At 43.7% G+C, this 19313-nt stretch overlaps 1 protein-coding gene across 1 annotated transcript in view; it reads right to left on the reverse strand.

The window, feature by feature from the left end:
- Positions 1 to 710: 710 nt before the first annotated feature.
- The window catches only part of adamts14 (ADAM metallopeptidase with thrombospondin type 1 motif, 14), a gene marked incomplete at both ends in the record, with an annotated part of 102148 nt that continues 83545 nt past the window's right edge, over positions 711 to 19313 (reverse strand). Inside the window, 9 exons of the mRNA XM_080747284.1 lie at positions 711 to 1336; positions 1910 to 2020; positions 4496 to 4625; positions 5394 to 5601; positions 6158 to 6290; positions 11252 to 11417; positions 11941 to 12104; positions 17081 to 17161; positions 17521 to 17644. Of these exons, the coding sequence (XP_080603410.1) occupies positions 711 to 1336; positions 1910 to 2020; positions 4496 to 4625; positions 5394 to 5601; positions 6158 to 6290; positions 11252 to 11417; positions 11941 to 12104; positions 17081 to 17161; positions 17521 to 17644 (1743 nt within the window). The remainder of the gene's footprint in view (positions 1337 to 1909; positions 2021 to 4495; positions 4626 to 5393; positions 5602 to 6157; positions 6291 to 11251; positions 11418 to 11940; positions 12105 to 17080; positions 17162 to 17520; positions 17645 to 19313) is intronic.

Consider the following 19313-nt stretch of genomic DNA (forward strand, 5'->3'; position numbering starts at 1 on the left):
TTTTTGAACAACGTCTCGTAGTCATTTTAGTTTTTTTACAGCACCTTTCTTTGTTTTGTTGTTGTTGTTGTTGTTGTTTTTCTTCCATTTCATATGTGAAGCAGAAATGAGCAGAGTAACGCAGTGCAAGTGTGCACAGAGCTGCACTCTGCTGGTTTTGCTGAGGTAACCATCACTGGTCTAAGTCCACTGGCATTGGGGCAAAAAAAACAAAAAAGAATAAAAAATAAACAAAATCTTCAAACTTTTCTGTATTCTTGCAGCACTAGTGTAAGTCCATCAGATGCTGCAAGGAGGATGAGCTGACACATGAAGAAGCTCCAGGGTTCGATTTGTAAAAGAGAAAGAAAAAAAAACGGAGAGAGATTTTCTCGACCACGTCGTAAGCCCTATACGAATAATTCATCGTACAGCAAATAGTTCTACAAACTCAAGCTTGTAGATCAGCCATTTCAATTTTTGTTTGGGAGGAAAAGAACTCGAATTGTCCAATTGTGATATATCAGACAGTCTGCATTTCCCTAAAGGAAACGCATGCATTTAATACAGTCTGACCAGAAGGCAGGGATAAAACGTATCCCCACCGGCCCAAAAAAGAAAAGAATGACCAGATGGGGGGCGGGGGTGGTGGATCCCTGGATCCCCCACAGCAAATCGAACCCTGCGGAAGCTGCATCGCTGAGCAGCACGTTCACAGGATGAGTCAGCGTTCATGTCGGGACAGACAGGCTTCTGTGAGTCGAGTCCCTCTCGGATCCTAAAGCGTCCCTTTTTGACCTGTCAGCGGCTGCGGGGCCTAAAGTGCTGTTCGGACTGTGCTCTTTAGAGGCACCTCCGCTGGAGGAGTCTGCTGTGGGCCGCGGGGGCCCAGGAGGTAGGAGAGTCCCCGGGTCCAAGTGTTCCTTCCCGACCGCCACGGCGGGGGAGGGGGAGGAGGATGAGGAGGAGTCAACGGCGGGACCCTGCGGCGCGCCGCCGACGGCGCCCGTGGATGGCGAAGCTTCGCCGGAGCTCTGGCGTTGTGTGACGGCAGAGGCGCCGGCGGCGGTGGTCAGCCCCTGGGCGGTGGAGCGGAGCCGCCTGCCCGCGGCCTTAGTGGTTTGTGGCGGGCTCTGGGTGGTCTGGGAGGGCAGCGGGGCCGCGGGTGAGGCAGTGGGGTTGTACGGGATGGAGGCGTCGGCTTCTTCTTCCCCGAGGAGGTCGGGGTGGAGCGTGGGGAGGCCCTCCTTCTTGTTGCAGGACTCACAGCACAGCTTGTTGTATCCGGGGATGGAGCAGTAGCGAGCCAGCACCTCCATCTGACAGAAGATGGATTTGTCTCCCAGACATGGCTCATCTGGAGACGAGAGCGGAACAAAGTATTACAACCCACATCCACAAACTCTTATTAATACCATTCTTATTGTTTCTACCGATATTGTACATTTGGGCTCTACCAGTAAGACGCCTAAGATTAGTTTTTTTGGGGCTTTTATGCCTTTATTAGATAGGACAGTAGACTGACAGGAAATGGGGTGAGAAATGAGGAGTGACACATGGCAAATGTCGTCCAGATCGGGAATCGAACCGGCGACGCCGCAAGGCATCCATGCCTATGTGGCAATGCCTAAGTGGTATGCGTCTGGACCAGTAGGCCCCTTTACCACTCAGTTTTAACAATGAAAACTCTGAGATTGTTCTCAGTCTCTAGGTGAGCAATCTGGGAACCCATCTGCAATTTTATTCGTTTGAATTTGATAAGCTGAATTTGTCTTGAGGGATTACTAGATGAATGACACATTCAGAGACTGACTCACTACACAATTGTCTCGAAGAACAACATTGCACATTTGTTGAACACTATTTTCAAAATGAACTTAGACTTTGACACCCGTCACATTTCCCCACTTAGAATGGTGTGTTGACTTACTGGAAGATATTTTATGGACAGGATTTTCAGCGACTCTCTGGTGTACACCTTCGTCCTTCAATGTGGAATTCTCTGCCATTTCAATGGTGAGGGGAGGCACCGATGACTGGCCTGTAGCAAGCAGACAGAGGCCCAAATATCAAACTTAGTCCCATATCCCAAAGCATGCACTTAAACCAGGGGTCTTCGACGTTTTCAGGCCAAGGACCCCTTAGCTGAGAGAGAGAGATGAATCAGGGACCCCCACAACCTGTTAATAGATTCCATATAGTTTCATCTTTTGACAGCACAATCATCAGTGTATTTTGGATTCATGTCAATTTGTGTTTTCAGATATTTAACCACTTGAACCGTCAATACTTATTAAACTTGACCTTTCACTCTTTACTTAGTCTGCTCCTTTTCCCCTCTATACCTCTATACAAAAATAGCCAATCTACAAGCTCACAACGCCTTGCAGCGCGATGCATTGTGAGCTTGTAGAACAGCATCTTTTTAGTTTTTGTCGCAATCCTAAACCAACAATTTAATGACCGGGCCATCGGTCAATATGAGACTCAGTAGGAGACTCTTTGATCTTCATCATATTATTGGCTTAGGAATGCAACAAAAACAAAACAAAAAATCTCCATGAATTCAAGGCTTCATGGGATGTGTAATTGATAGAAAATGTGTAATTTTTGGGGGGCGAAGTAGGAGTCAGTACTCAGTAGGAGTGGCATAATGTCCCACACTATTATGTTATGAGACAGCATCAGCAGCTTCAAAATGACTTGATTGTACAGTAGTGATTGTACTGTACCCACTGTAGCCCATTAGCACCAGGCACATGCACACATAGACATCAAAAAGGGCTCGAGCCCCTGCCCTTTTATCTGTCTGTAAAACATGCCCTCTCCAGACCATGAATACAGTTTTTACTATGGTGAAAGAAATGCAAATGCCCTCTTTCCGTGCCATACCTGAAGGTATGGCCGACCTCCAGGCTCACAACGTGTCGCGCTGCAACGCGTTGTGAGCTTGGAGGTCTGCTATTTTCGATATTTTCACCAAAAGGCCCTTTTAGAAATGTCAGCCCCTGCCTCTCTAACATTCTCTGCACGTCCCTGATTAGCACATGGAGGCATGAAGTGGTCCAATTATGTCCCTTGATTGACAAGGTTAACAAAATTACAGCCCTGTGCAAATAATACTGTAGGTACTGTACATGTATTCCATGCCTGAACAGACACCATGACGGCCAAGTTAAGAGTACAGCTCCTGTAACTCGGGGAGAGTTTAGGAAACTTGGCCGCACGGGATAAAATCCTATGCGGGTCTGTTTAGTTCCAACTGTACATACACTCTTCTGAGTTAAATTAGACCAAGGATTGTACTGTGTACAATACATTAAGTAGTTTGTGTGAGAAACGCAATGGCCTTGGCCAGTCTGCAACATTCAGATGCCGGTATTCATTACAAGGCCGAGGCAGCTAAGGCCGAGGCAGCTTGATTTCTGTTTGGTTTGATTCATATAATGTCAGCTGGCCGTGTGCACTGTGGTCCAGTGACGCAGTGACTGGCATTGGACAAAAATAAACCAAAAAAACGCTGACCAAATGGAGCCTTACAGGTCAGTAACTCAGACAGTGAACAAATTGAAGCAAAATTGGGGTCCGTGGCCTAATGCGTATCAAACTGAGGGAGTGAGGGTCCTTGAGAGGAATGGTTTGACTTTAAGTGCCTGGACTAAAAGATATACTGCCAGAGTGCGGGTCCAAGGCAAACTCTAATGAAGAGAGAAAGAGTAAAGAGAGAAAAGAAAGGTTCCTAATGGGTTCCAGCCAAGTGGCCTTCATCTCAGCAGAGACTCTCTTCTTGGTGGAAAGTAACTACATTTACTGTTTTTTTTTTTGGAGCGGTGAAAGCGCTCCCAATAGACAGGTATGTCTGTGGCTGGCTGGCTGGCTATGTGGCTGGCTGGGTATGTCTGTAGCCTGGCAATACCTTGAGTGGCCACACAAGTTAAAGGAGGGGCGCTGTTGTGCAGGCACAAACACGCACGCACGCACGCACGCACGCACGCACGCACGCACGCACGCACGCACGCACGCACGTCTGACTGTATCGTGCCGTTTACATTTCTGACCAACAAGTAACACGCCCTAACGGCGAGAAGCGACCGCCAGGTCACAAACAACAGAGCTTCTAAATATGGCGCACCAGCTAAACAGGTGCCCTCTGGCCGCTGGTGAGCGTCTATTCTCCATAGGCTCCGGTTCTATGCTGATGCAAACAAACAGCTTTATCTCGGAATCTAGTTTCACAAACGGTTTGAAGGCCGCGGCGCGAACCGCTTTTTTTCACTGCGACGGTAAGCAGCGGTTAGGATTTAAAATTTTCGGCCGAGTATTTAAACATACTCGGCCGCCATTATAGATCATCAATTTCCACAACTTGGACACAATCGGGGCTTCCAGGGCTCTTCAAAATAAAGCGTAAGTGAATGCTGGCAGATATTGTGTTAAACATTCTCTGTCATTCAGGACTGAAATTAAACAACAATTAGATGTTTATATCAGACAGTCTGTGTGGTTCAGGACTTACCAGGACATGGACTCAGTTTGCAGATGAGCACGGTCTCTGGTTTGTCGCCCTCACACTGGCCAATGCTGTTGTCACTGCTCCTGCACACCACCTGCCTCTGTTGAATGCCCTCGCCACAGCTCACTGAGCACTGAGCACACACACACACACACGCACACGCACACGCACGCACGCACACACACACACACACACACACATGCACGCACACGCACACGCACACACACACACACACACACACACACACACACACACACGAGCACATGCACACACATATACATACACATCATTCAGTGGTTCTCAACACTATTTTTGTTAATATTCCGCAGACATTAAAAAGCAACCTAAAATTACCAGTTATCAGTTAAGCAAAGTTTTATCAAGTAAAATCCTTCATGAAATAGCTACAATTAATTGGGGATTAAATAGGGATTAAATAGGGATTGGTTAGAATAATTGAATATTCAAATAATCGTTTTTGGAGGATAAAATTAAAAAAAAGTTTTGTTATTGTTTTTAATATCCAAAGTCATCCAAAGTAACTACATTTTAGAGGATACCTAGTATGGGTGTAATATTTATTCTCTTCTGCATTAACTAGCATTGTCATTGTCAGGACCATAGGCAAAGAGAAACTATAGGTCAGGACACAGATTCAGAAGGAATGAGGGACCGTGCGTCACTCAAACTAGTCCCCCACGGCCCTGTGAAGCAAAGTCCTATGAGGTGGCTTCACCATGTAAATCATTTTATAATATTACAGTAGTAATAACTGATAAAATGTCAGGTTTTACTGCCGCGGTCAGCCGAGAATGGCTGAGAAATCCGCGATAATTTCCACGATCGCGTAAACGCGGATTCCTGGGGGGGACAACTGAAGGGTCACACAGACATCACTGACCTGGGACCAGGCCCCTGTCCTCCACTGGGCTGGGCAGGCTGTGTGGTTGCAGGTGCGTCTCATCTCGGGCCGGGGCTCGGTGCAGTGCTTGGTGTGGACGGGCCGGTTGGTGCCGTTGTGCAGGGTCTGCATGCACTGCACCGCCCGCAACTGGTAGCCCAGCTTCCCACACGTCTTGCTGCACGGGCCCCACTGCTCCAGCACCCAGCTGACAGGAAAAGTAGTGTAAGTGACATCTCTTTTGGTTGAAACAAACGTTGTTTCTTTTTTTTTAAGGTTAAAGCACAATATTCAGATAATCATTGCCACAGAGCCAGGACTCCCAATCTTTTCCGGTTGCGACCCCCCCCCCCCCCCAAAAAAAAAGAATCATATTTGAACTGCGGGACTCCCCAAAATAATCATATTTGAACTGCGGGGACTCCCCAAAATGATCATATTTTAACTACCGGTAGTATTCGTATTTTCTCCTCATTATGTTCTGTTGTGTGTATTTAGAGTTGTTATTAATAATTTGAAATGAACGTTTCCTGCATTTTTGGATGAGCGGGGAACATAGAACCTTTTTTTGTGGGGGTAAGTGGAGAACATAGAACCTGGGGAACATAGGACCTTTTTTGGGTAAGCAGGGAACATAGAACCTTTTTTGTGGGGGTAAATGGGGAACATAATGTAGAACCTGGGGAACATAGAACCTGGGGAACATAGGTGCAGTACTACTGCACATTAAAGCAAAAGACATACAGTACAGGAGACACACTCACACATGCTGGCTGCACTCGTTGACGTTGCACCTCTTGCGGATGGGCTTGGGTTTCTTGCTGGTCTCGCAGAAGTTGCGATGCACCAAACGGCCGTCGCTCTTCCTCCGACAGCCGTACTTGGTGTACTGAATACCTGTGTGTTGGAACAATTACTGTTAACGAGCCTTATTCCAGGGCACTAATGAGCCATGTGCCCATGCACACACACGCACACACGCTTAGTTAAACATGTACACACGCTACAATGTTGACATTGGTTGAGCTGAATCTTGTATCCAGAGCAACAAAGCACAAGATCAAGAGAAGAATCTGAAAATGGCACGGAGCCAAGTGGACATAATGGACACGTAAATAGAAGGCCACGATAAACAATTACTGTTAAGTGCCAGTGTGCTACAAAGTAACTAGGCTTAGCAGACATCCAACCAATTATACTCACTGACCTCCTCCAGTTTGGGAAGAAGTACTCAGAATTTGGACTAAAATAAAGGATCAATGCCAATAATGCCACAGTACAAAACAACAATTGTAAAAATTCTTACTTAAAGGAGGACTTCACCACTTTTCAACCTGTCTTCATATAATAGGTCCTCACTAAAGGAGCTATAGTCAACTTTTTCATTGTAGGGCCGACACTTTGTTTACATTCTAGTCTATAGACTAGAATGTAAACAAAGTGTCGGTCTGACAATGGCCAAAATGTTTATTTTATCATTATTTTACGCTTTTTATGGTCATTTTTGAATAGAAACACATTATGAAGCTTATTATTTTATAAAATATTTTCGAAACATTATTTTTATTTTAGCATCCGTTTTTCAAGAAAAAGTTGACTATATAGCTCCTTAATGTTCATATAAAATAGCACAATTATTTTTTTTCATAGGAGAGTTGTGGGCGGGTCAGAAATCCCTCCACCAGTGACATCATCAATGGGTTATCCAAGCTAATAGAAACTGCAGGCTTTATGTTCCTGAAAAGTTGCAATGTTATAATGGAAGCCATTGTTCTTCTCGCGACAATACAAATCTAAATATTCTTTTCAAAAATATTGTTTAAAAAAAGAAATCTGTCAAACGATGATGTCACTGGTGGATGGATCTCTGACCCGCCCACAACTCTCCTAAGAGACCCAGACTGAGTAGAATTTTTTTGTTGCTATTTTATCATGAACAACATTATATGAAGACAGGTTGAAAAGTGGTGAAATCCTCTTTTAAGTCAAAGAACAAAACAAATATGAGTACCTTGAGATTGCCCTGTCTTGAAGTAACAGTACTTGAGAGTAAAATGTACTTAACTCATTCTCTGCCACGTGACGAGTTTTGTATTTTGGGAGAGGGGCTTTTGGAGTGGATCGTCGCGAGTGGACAGGGATTTTTCTCCAATTCTAGGAGACCTGTGGGCATCTTTTGAACGCTCCCGTGTGCAGATTCAGCGATTTTTCAAAGGTACGTGAAACACGAACCTTTGTAGTACGTGCCATGAACGTCTTTTTCATGGCAGAGAATGGTCAATGTACAAAAATACATTAGCATCCAAATATGAGTACATTGAGATTGCCCTGGCCTGAAGTAACAGTACTTGTGTTACTTGAGAGTAAAATGTAATGAAAATTAGCAGAATATCTGTCAAATCTGGGAATAAATTAATACCAAACAATTTCTTCATCAATGTGTTCGTAAAGGTGTCTAGTAACATATCTAACAAAGATTGAAATTCAACATCCCTAGCAAAATGTTTGACAGCTAGGGTAATTCTGGGTCTCATTCACTTACTATACACTTTACTATAAGGGAAAAAACCACTCCCAAAAATATGCTTTAAGTGGAATGTGAGGGGTCTAACTAGGTGTTTTTAATTATTCTGAATCCTTTGCAAGCATTTGTTTTGCACGAAAAACATTCCTTGGGCCAAAAATACACCTTGTGAAAAGTGATGACTCATCACTAAACCATCGTTTTTGTGCGTCTCTTTTTGGCCCAATGAATGTTTTTCGTGCAAAACAAATACTTGCAATGGATTCAGAATAATTAACAAGAATTGACACACAGTCAATATAAAATCTGTGGATTGGTGTGTTGACGTTAGTGTAAAAAAAGTTTGAAAAAAAAAATTTTTTTTGAAAAAAAAAAAGTTTGAAAAGAAAAATTAGAAAAAAAAAAAGTTTAGGTCCAAAAATGTGTTAAAAAATTGACCTGATGGTGGCGCTATATGGGACAGATCCATGTCGATGAGATAAGTGTAGACATACTGTGTAGCGATTTGTGTGATTTTAGGGCAAAAACTGTAGGAGCAGTATTCAAAAATGTGTTTTAAAAAATTTGGCGGGGGTCCCTGGAGCTGCGGGGGTCCCTGGAAGGGTGGAGGTTGTGGATTGGCAGACAAGGATTGTGTGTGGAAAATTTCACATGGATAGGGGCAAAAAAGTGTGATGTGACGTGACAGACAGACAGACAGACTGACGGACAGACAGACAGGCGGTGGAGGTTTTCATAGTAACTGCGACCTGACGGTCGCAATTATAATCATTAGTATTGTTTATTTTAATTATTATTATTAAGGAACTCTAGAAATCTCAGTTGGAACTGTTACCCCAGTGACCCGATGCTGGATAAGCGGTTGAAGATGGATGGATGGATGGATGGATTATTTTAGAGTAAGCTACTTTATTTACCATTATTGTGTACTCCGCCACATGGGGAGCAATCTTCAATTCAATCTTCAATTCAAAGAAGCTTTATTGGCATGAGAACACAAACGTTTACACAGTGGTGGAAAAAGTACCTACATTTTTATAATTAAGTAAAAGTATCAATTCTGCAATGTAGAATCACTCTGTTACAAGTAAAAGTCCAGAATTAAAAATGTACTTGAGTAAAAGTACAAAAGTATTGGTATCCAAATGTACTTAAAGTACCAAAAGTAAAAGTACAAAATGTTTGAAAATAGCAGATCTACAAGCTCACAACGCGTCGCACCGCAATGCGTTGTGAGCTTGTAGATCGGCTATTTTCAAATAGCCTTGGTATAACATAGGGCTAAAGTGGTTTATGTATGTTTTAAACTTTAGTTATTGATGTAGATTAGCATTATTGGGCTAAATGTAAAGACGCTACGCTGCGCCAACCGTGAATTCAACACAATCTGCTGTTGAGCAGTTTAACCAATTTGCTACGTACGTCTACACAAACGGTCAGATTACAAAGATAAATTGCTTAGTGAAGGCTCACGGATGTCACCATAGGGTACGCTCCAGCAGAATGTCCCGTAATGATCGTATTATTTAAAGAGGAGCATTTTAATCCGATCGGTCGTCGTTTCCTTCAAAAGGTATTAATGTATCTAAGTGCAGTACACCTCGCAACCGATGGGGTCGCATGGCTGAAAAACAACAGAAAATGACGTCTGATCGGATTAAAATGCTGTTTATTAAACAATACGAAAGATACAGGTAATTCTGCTTGAGCGTACCATACTGTGACATCTGTGAGACTTCAGTAAGCACTTTATCTTTGAAATATGAACGTTTTTGTAGACGTACGTAGCAAATAGGTTTAACTGCTCAACACGAGGTTGAAGTGAATTTATTACACACCGTGACTCGTGCGTTAGCCTGCAGCTAGCGCTAGCTAGCGTTAGCCTGCAGCTAGCGCTAGCTAACGTTAGCGTTAGCCGTTAGCCACACATCCAGAATAGTCTAAGTCAATTTTCCAACGGCGAGTGAACGATTGCATTCCGAGTTGGGTCGCCGTTTTATTCCATGAGTAATTGTGTATAACATGCCTGCGTTAGCCTGCAGCTAGCGCTAGCTAGCGTTAGCCTGCAGCTAGCGCTAGCTAACGTTAGCGTTAGCCGTTAGCCACACATCCAGAATAGTCTAATATAAGTCAATTTTCCTAGAAACTAGAAAGTTTTACGATCATGACAATGTGACAAACGGAACGGATCCTTTTTTTCCAAACTCGAGAAGAAGAACAGCGCCAGAACAGCGCAAGGCCGCTCCCAATCATGAAACTAGCTCGGTTACCATGTGACATGGGGACAGCCAATAGGCAAATAGGTCGCCTAGGTGACCTAGGTCGCCTGAATGTCTCAGCACAATCGCACGTCTTTAATAAAATCTGTTTCACAGATTTAAAAACACCTAGTTAGAACCCTAAGATGATACTTAACTCTTTTACTGCCAGATGTTTTATTTATTTATTGGGTCTGGCGCCAGCAAAAAGCGGCTTACCTTTGCGACGTTATAGTAGATAGATAGATATTTATTTATTTATTATTATTTTTATTTTTTTGGATTGTGCAACATGCACTTTGGCAGACCAGGCAGCAGAGGGCGGCGTCATGCAAGAATGAATGTGAATTTGCCCGTTATGTGTTGCCATCCATTGAGACCAGTCTCTGGCCACAGAGCCACAGGGCCAAGGAAGGTTAGGCAGGAACAGACAACACCCGGAAGTTGGCACACCATGGGACGCCGCCATGACACTTTTTGGGTGGCGGAAGTGACGAAGTGCTCATAGACGCTAATGTTATTTTGGGTGGCACTTCCGCCACCCAAAGTGTCATGGCGGATGGCCATGGAGCCTAAAATGACGTTGGTGACTGTTCTTTCTGAGACCTTCTTTGCACAGGGCCAGAGAAATCAACACGGAAGAGAATTGGTCTCCGTTGATGTTAACGCATAAGGGATTTTTAAGACCATCACTGCGGGCGATGTGATTACAGTACACGGCGGCGCGACCCCTCATCAGCTAACAGACATCAACAAGGTAAACGAACGAACGGCCGTATTGGCGCGACACGACACAGAGAAATGGGGCAAACGGGAACGTCCGTAGCAGTAAAACAGTTAAAGCATATTTTTGGGAGAGATTTTTTCCCTTATAGTACAGTGTATAGTAAGTGAATGAGACCCAGAATTACCCTAGCTGTCAAATATTTTGCTAGGGATGTTGAATTTTAATCTTTGTTAGATATGTTACTAGACACCTTTACGAACACATTAGTGAAGAAATTGTTTGGTAAGGAATTTATTCCCAGGGTTTTATTAAAATTCCCTGACTATTAGGCTTCATGAGCCTCACTGACCTCCTCCACAGGGCTTGGAGCAGTGCGACCAGCTCTTCAGAGCCCACTCATAGGTGTCCAGTTCAGCCAGCAGGACGTTGTTGTTGGTGATGAGTGGTAACAGGTCCTCGTGGATGATGTACTTATATGTCAGGCTGATCTTAGCCTCCTCCTCCTGGGGGATGACCTGCAGACAAAACAAAATGTAGTTCTCAAACCTTTTCATGTGAAGGACCCCCAAATAGTTTTTTGTGTCAGGGACCCCCAGAAGACAAATTTAAGATTTCCAATACTTTCCAATAGATCTCCACGATACGATTATTGTGAGTGTTTTTTTTTTTTTTTTTTTTTATCATGATAGACCAGGGGTCTTCAACGTTTTCAGGCCAAGGACCCCTTAGTTGAGAGAGAGAGATGTAGCAGGGACCCCCACAATTTATTCCATATAGTTTCATTGTTTGACAGCACAATCATCAGTGTATTTTGGATTCATGTCAATTTGTGTTAATCACTTGAACCGTCAATACTTAATAAACTTGACCTTTCACTCTGTACTTAGTCTGCTCTTTTTTCCCTCTACACTAAACGGCCCTTTGCCAAAAATAGCAGATCTACAAGCTCACAACGACTCGCGCTGCGAGGCGTTGTGACCCCCTGTTGAAGACCCTTGTGATAGACGATAATAACGATTATGGTCCCATCATCCCTACCAGCACTACGATGCCCTCGTGCAGCGGTCCGGCTGTCTTCAGGTTCTCCTTCTCTCCTCCGATGGAGTACTCCCACTCCAGGCCGTTCTCGATGAAGGTCCTCGACTTGGCCTCTTCGCTCTTCGCGTTCAATATGAACGCCCCGGTGACTTGATTCTTGACGGCTGTCAATCACAAGAAAAGAGGGGAAAAAAAGGTGAGTGAGCCGTTTCAGCCTGCTTTGTGCATGCTCATAACGTCACTGTCAGATGGAGACCAGGCACGTGCACACATAAACATCAAAGGGGGCTTGAGCCCCTGCCCTTTTATTTTGTCTGTAAAAATGGTCCTCTCCAGACCATGAATGCAGTTTTTACTATGGTGAAAGAAATGCCAATGCCCCCTTTCCATGCCATACCTGAATGCAGCATTCAAGAGTTCTTGTTGATACTTTGAGGTTCCCACAGACACGCTTAACTACTCTCACTTTAACCCAGGGGTCTTCAAGGCCAAGGACCCCTTAGTTGAGACAGAGAGAGATGGAGCAGGGACCCCCACGACCTCTTCATAGATTCAATATAGTTTCATTGTTTGGCAGCACAACCATCAGTGTATTTTAGATTCATGTAAATTTCAGATATTTAACCACTTGAACCGTCAATACTTAATAAACGTGACATTTCACTCTGTACTTAGTCTGCTCTTTTCCCCCTCTACACAAAACCTCTTTGCCGAAAATAGCCGATCTACAAGCTCACAACGCCTCGCGCTGCGAGGTATTGTGAACTTGTAGATCTGCTATGTTTGGCTAAAGTTCTCAGAATATGGACACTAGAGTTCAAGTGGTTAATTAATATAAAAAAGGAGAAAGAAAAGTCACACAAAGATTTGGAGGACCCCCTGTAGTAACTCTGAGGACACCCTGTTGAAGACCCCTGCTTTAACCTATTGAAAACTAGATTTCAACGTTGAATATTCAAAAAAATAGCAGACATACAAGCTGACAGAGAGCGAGCTTGTACATCTAGCTAGCTACCTATCTTATCCCACAGGGGAACTTCAGTGCTGCCCACAGAGGAGCGCGTATGGTGGAATACTTTATCTATCAAGGGCAAACAAAACAATGAAATAGGGGGAAAGAGGGGAAAGAATCAGAACTTTTCTCTGAGCTTAAGCCTCAATGAGAATTAAATAAACACCAGTTCGGAACTCTTTTAAACAACCACCGGGATTCCTCTGCTGACTGCATGGGAAAGTGTCCATGTGCATTCTGAGACGTTTGTTTGGCATTGCGGTCGAGCCAACAGTAATAGTTTGTGAGCAGGGGCGTCACAAGGGGGGGAAAAGTGGGACTGAGTTACTAGGGCCCAAGGTGGAGGGGCCTTCATTATGTTATGCTTTAGCTATTGAAAGATAGCAGATCTACCAGCTCACAGCGCGGCACCGAGTGCTGCGGTGCGAGTGAGCTTGTAGATCTGCAATTTTTTAAAAGTCGTGAAAATGTGTGCAAATCTTTGAATACATTATTTTTTAAGCGAACATTTGTAACTCAAATTTTACTCAAATTGGCCAAATACATATCATTTTGGGGGTCCTTCACATGAAAACATTTGAGCACCACTGACATAGAAACATAGGCTTTAAAAAAAAAAACTTAGAAGGATTTGAAATATTCAAAGACTTGCACAAATGTTCACAATTTTAAAAAAAATAGCAGATTTACAAGCAGTCTAAATTTAAACCCCCTCCCCCTATGAAGAACGTTCTTGGGGGGCCCGCAGTGAATCCTTGTACCCAGGGCCCAGAATTTGGTGAGACACCCCTGTTTGTGAGTCCTATAGCTGTCCGCTCATCTGCCTATGAACTAATGGAACCCATACAGAGGGGAAGAGAGAGGAGAGGTGTGTCTGGCAGGACGCCACGGTGATCATAACTCACCACAGCCAATTGCACAGAGAACTATTGTTTTCTGAGAGATACTCTCTCTCTCTCTCTCTCTCACACACGCACGCACGCACAACATTCTCTCTCCTCCCTCTCAACTCACTGCCCTCTCTCTGCCCCTTTTCTCCCCCTCTCCTTCTCGGACAAGAAGGCAGTTTCAGCGCTGAAGCCTTTTTTCAGTATTATCGTTTCTGTCGGGCAGAAACCTCCATATTTTAACATTTGCTGTTGTTTTTCTTTTTTGTAAAGTAGTGCCCTATACTTGATCATACGTCACACAAAAGTATACAAAATAGTGGATCTTAAAACTCGAAACGTGGCGTGAAGCGACGTTTCGAGCTTTTTGAGCTTGTCGGTGTGCTATTTTTTTCATTTGAATCCTGAATAGTAACAGTTTTGGACATAATATGAGGTTTCCACCTGACATACACAAGAGACGACGTACAATATGACACATACCTGAGGTCGGCTAAAGGCTTATAGGGGTGATAGTGCATGCACTAATCCACTCTAGCCCAGGTGCTGGACAAACGGCAGTACATTAGAAGATTAGAGTCCGCAACACTGGTAATACTCAGCTCTGTTTTATTGCTTCAACGTTTCGATCCGTTTGGATCTTCTTCAGGAAAAGGCTTATAACAGGTAAAGCTATCACCAAAAGAGACAACGCCAACCATCGAGTTTTCACTCAGAGAAAGAGAAAGAGCGAGAGCGAGAGCAAAAGCGAGAGTGAGAGCGTAAGCGAGAGAGAGAGAGTTCAACCACTTTCGCCCTGTGTTGTTATACAGTGAGGCATTCTAACTGTTTACAATTGTAAAGCATTCAGTCAGACACTTTCGTCAGGATAACTCATTTTACTGCAATGATTATCGCACAACATTTTGCGGAGTGTGTCTCTGCTCCTGTGATGCTACATATTTACTGTACTGTATGTGCACAAGCGTGACACACAATCTGAGATCACAAACACCCACATTTAACCTCAAATTCAGTTATTTTATGCATATTGTCTCCAAACCTGAACTGTTGTTGCAGATTCATCTGATTTCATCGCAATCAATCGTCTACAGTAGGCTACATGTGTGACATGTGTTATAATTTAGATAAGGCTTTTATCGTTCAATGCAACCATTCATTTATTAATCACTTTTAACGTGGCATCCCTAATTTGGGCGACGCGGTCAGAGCTTGCAGATAGATTATTTTCGCTAGTTTAAAAATTAGGCGATTATTTTTTGCCCCACCCCCTATTTCTTTCTGAAATGACACCTCTGCAAACCACCCTGAAGCAGAGCCTAAGAATACAGAGTTAAGGTCTTCATCAGGTGATGAAGGCCAGCTGATGGCCGAAACATCGTCTAACTTTATGTTTTAAATAAACACTGTGGAGCATTGAGCTGTGTGTGGACCTCTATTCTTTTTAATCTCATGTCGACCTGAGCCCAGCACCAGCACTTGGAAAGGATGTGCGCATCATCTCGTTCTTTTAACTTTATTATTACATGGACATAACATTGAACCCTTCAAGGCCGTAACTTAGAAAAAAATGAAATGAAATGTGGAGACACAAAGTTTGGACCTGACAGCAACAATATCCATGTGGCATTTCCACTGTTAGTCCCTGGAGTTGCTTTTTATCCATTGTCTTGTTTAGTCTATCACCGTGCGTCACATACACTGTAGTCACTTACTTTACATACAGTACACACACACACACACACACACACACACACACACACACACACACACACACACACACACACACACACACACACACACACACACACACACACACACACACACACACACACACACACACACACACAACTATACTTGTGAGGACAACAACATTTTAGGACAGAGAACGCCATTTTTATGTCTAAATCCAAACCCTAACCCCAACCTGAATCGTCTCCCAATTGTATAAGCTTTTGAACCATAAAACAGCAGTGCTTTTGGAAAAATTGGTCCTCACAATTGTCTAATTCTCAAATTCTACTATACTGTACATTGTGTGGACATCTGGCCTTAGTAATACGCACGCACGCACAAAATACACAATAAACTCTAAGGCAGCAAGTACAGTTAAAAATGGCAGACTGCCAACAAACATCATGCCTCTCTAAACTCGTGTTCATTCTCACCAACTATAACGCTGCGGTGTTATTCGCACTGCAACAGTTTAGTCCAATAATTTTAGGCCAAAATTAGGCTAAACCTAAAACAAATTGCAATAGTAGCAAACTCAACTGATTTTGTATCCTCAATATGTCCTTAGTGAGAGAAAAAAAGTCCCAAGGAATCCCATCAGGGGAAAGTTTTGAAAACGACCTACCTACCTTCACTTACTATACTATAAAGGAAAATATGACTCCCAAAAAATCTGCTTTAAGTGGGATGTGAGGGGTCAAACTAGGGGTTTTTAATTATTCAGAATCCATTGCAAGCATTTGTTTTGCACGAAAAACATTCCTTGGGCAAGAAATGGCCCCTCAAAACGATGGTTTAGTGATGAGTCCGTTTTTAGCCCAAGGAATGTTTTTCATGCAAAACAAATGCTTGCAATGGATTCAGAATAATTAAAAATCCCTAGTTTGACCCCTCACATCCCACTTAAAGCAGATTTTTTGGGAGTCATATTTTCCTTTATAGTGTAGTGTATAGTAAGTGAAGGTAGGTAGGTCGTTTTCAAAACTTTCCCTTGATGGGATTCCTTGGGACTTTTTTTCCCTCACTAAGGACATAATGAGGATACAGAATCAGTTGAGTTTGCTACTATTGCAATTTGTTTTCGTTTTTTTCATATAATGACTGGACTAGTTGGCCACAAGACTACCTGGCTGCAGACACTAGGGTCCTGTTGATGTCCACGGGAGACAGGAACATCAACAAGTGGCAGGAAGTGACCTCACACCTCTTTCTTGCTCTACCCCATGGAGGTTCTGTTTAGGGTTAGGGGGTAGAGTTGGGTTGTCTAAAAGATAAAAGATAACATGTACACATAGCGACAATGCGGCTCAAAGGGACTGTAGTGCCTTGGACTGCAAGGCAGAGACGTCACGTGACCTCCACAAGCGGCATGAAGTCACTTGACACTGTGAGGTCACTTCCTGCCACTTGTTGATGTTCCTGTCTCCCGTGGACATCAACAGGACCCTAGTGTCTGCAGCCAGGTGCTGCTCGTTGGCCAGGGTCACATTACAAGGTACACACTTACCAATGATGTGAGGAGAGGTGTCGTTCTCCTCGATGACAATGTGACGGGCACCCACCGGGATGTCAAACATCTTCAGCATGCCTGGTTTTAGACAGACAAAAAATAAATGACACAACAGACAAAAGAGCTATTTTTTTAAACGACTAAACAATGGTGGAAAGTGACTTGAGTATTTCAAATTTCCAATACTTCTTACTTCTACTCCACTATATCTCGGATTAAAATACTGTACTTTTACTCAACTACATTTATTTTACTTAACTTCAGCTACTAGTTACTTTGTAGATTTAGATTTAGATTAATAAACATACATTAGCCACTTCAGCTCTAGACATGTTTTGGCCCTTTGAAAATAGCCAATCTACAAGCTCACAATACGTTGCGGTGTGACGCAAGTACAGTTTCTTGAATAATTCATTCATAATTCATATTATGATTACCTGTCTTCTTGGGAGTCTTGGTGAGGGTCAGTTTGACGGTGCGACAGTGGGAGTTGTCCCCCCCACACACTCCACATTTGTCTTCCTGTTTGTAGGAGCCCACCTCCTTGTCACAGCCCACATGCTGCAGGGGAGAGGAGAGCAGAGGATCAGTCAATCACACACCTTTTTTTGTAGCTCCACAATAAGCCATGGACAAAGCCGAGGATGAAACCCGACACACACATCGGGTACGGAGCCAGACAGCCAGCCAGACAGCCCAGGCTGCAGGACAGCGCTGCTGTGACATGATGATGCATACACACCAGACATAATAACAACACAGTCATAACAATACAGTGCTGGAGCGGCCCTGCTGTCTCTCTGCATGATACTGTAGGTCAGGGGTATAAAACTAAATTGTTCAGGGGCGACATTGTCAGAAACTCAAGGGGCCGGGGGCCGGAGTAACGGTCCCCCCGAGCTATGTACACTTGACACAATGAGCAACCACATTTTCACAATTTTCATCTAACTACATTGCAAAGTAGAATACATTTCATGTAAATGTGCTTATGCTTTCTTGTTTAGAACATAGCCTAGCTACATCACACTAGTGATGGCCAACCACTTGGGATCTTAGGAAAAAATGGACAAACAAACAGGAGACAACACAGGCTCACACAAGGTAAGATGGACTGTCGCTGCAAGCTGCAGTCAAGTTAAGATGAGCACATAATAAGTGAGAAAGGTCGCTGACGTGATGCAAGCCATTCACCGGCAGCATGAGCACCGCAGGGTGGAGAGGCTCAAGGTAGACGAGATACACAAGAATATGACATTCTGGAAATGTCCATGACAAGGTGACAACAGGCTAGTCTTTAAGGCCCTGTCAACATGGTTGGACGCATTTCCATTTGCTGCCTCTAGTGTGACTACACAGGTCAGAGGTCGGTGTTGCCAGATATTGCAAGAGAAATAAGCAACCGTGCAGGTCTATGGAAACAAGGCCAAAAGAAGCGACTAACACATGAGCACCTGCTGTATGTGTTTGCTGTACATCGGCTATTTGAAAGTAGCGTCGCGATATGACGCATTTTAACAACTCAAATCTGGTACGGTGCCTAGCCCAAAATGTTGTCAGATGGGGATACATGGACAACTACAGCACATTACCAGAACCACTAGTTTAAACAACACTAGGAATAAAGCCCACGTAAGTAACAGCACTTTAGAAACTATAGAGGTGCAATTCTGGGAAATTGCACAGACACGAGTCGCGAGGAATCCGCTGGGAAGAAAATGTGATCTGTCCTGATGAAATCCATATTGAGATGTCACGTGAAGCTTGACCAATCCAGTCTGACTGGACATTATATTGCCCAATCAGAAAGGGGACAAAAAAAGTCCATCGAACTCAATGGACTTTTGGGGTTACAGGAAAGGTGAAAACAACATAATAACTAGAACTGCACTCTGTCGAGGTGCCAACTTGCTCCTTGTGCACAAGTAGGCCATACATGGCCTACTTGTGCACCATGAGGTGTGCTCACGTCTGGCATCCGGCATCAGCACTGACAATGCCAGTGACATCACCACTGGCATCACCAGAAATGCTGGTCCCTGATTGGGCTACGGGCTTAAACACCCAAAGCTACCGGTAGGTAGCTTTGGGTGTTTAAGCCCACCTACCTAACTACCTACTTACCTACCTACCTACCTACCTACTTACATACGCAGTTGGACGCAGTACTTGCACAACTAATAATAATCACACCTAGTGTGAAGTGAGCGGTGCTATTAATGAATTCATT

The sequence above is a fragment of the Nannobrachium achirus genome (assembly GCF_963921795.1).
Source record: "Nannobrachium achirus genome assembly, chromosome: 18".
In the NCBI taxonomy this organism is placed as follows: domain Eukaryota; kingdom Metazoa; phylum Chordata; class Actinopteri; order Myctophiformes; family Myctophidae; genus Nannobrachium; species Nannobrachium achirus.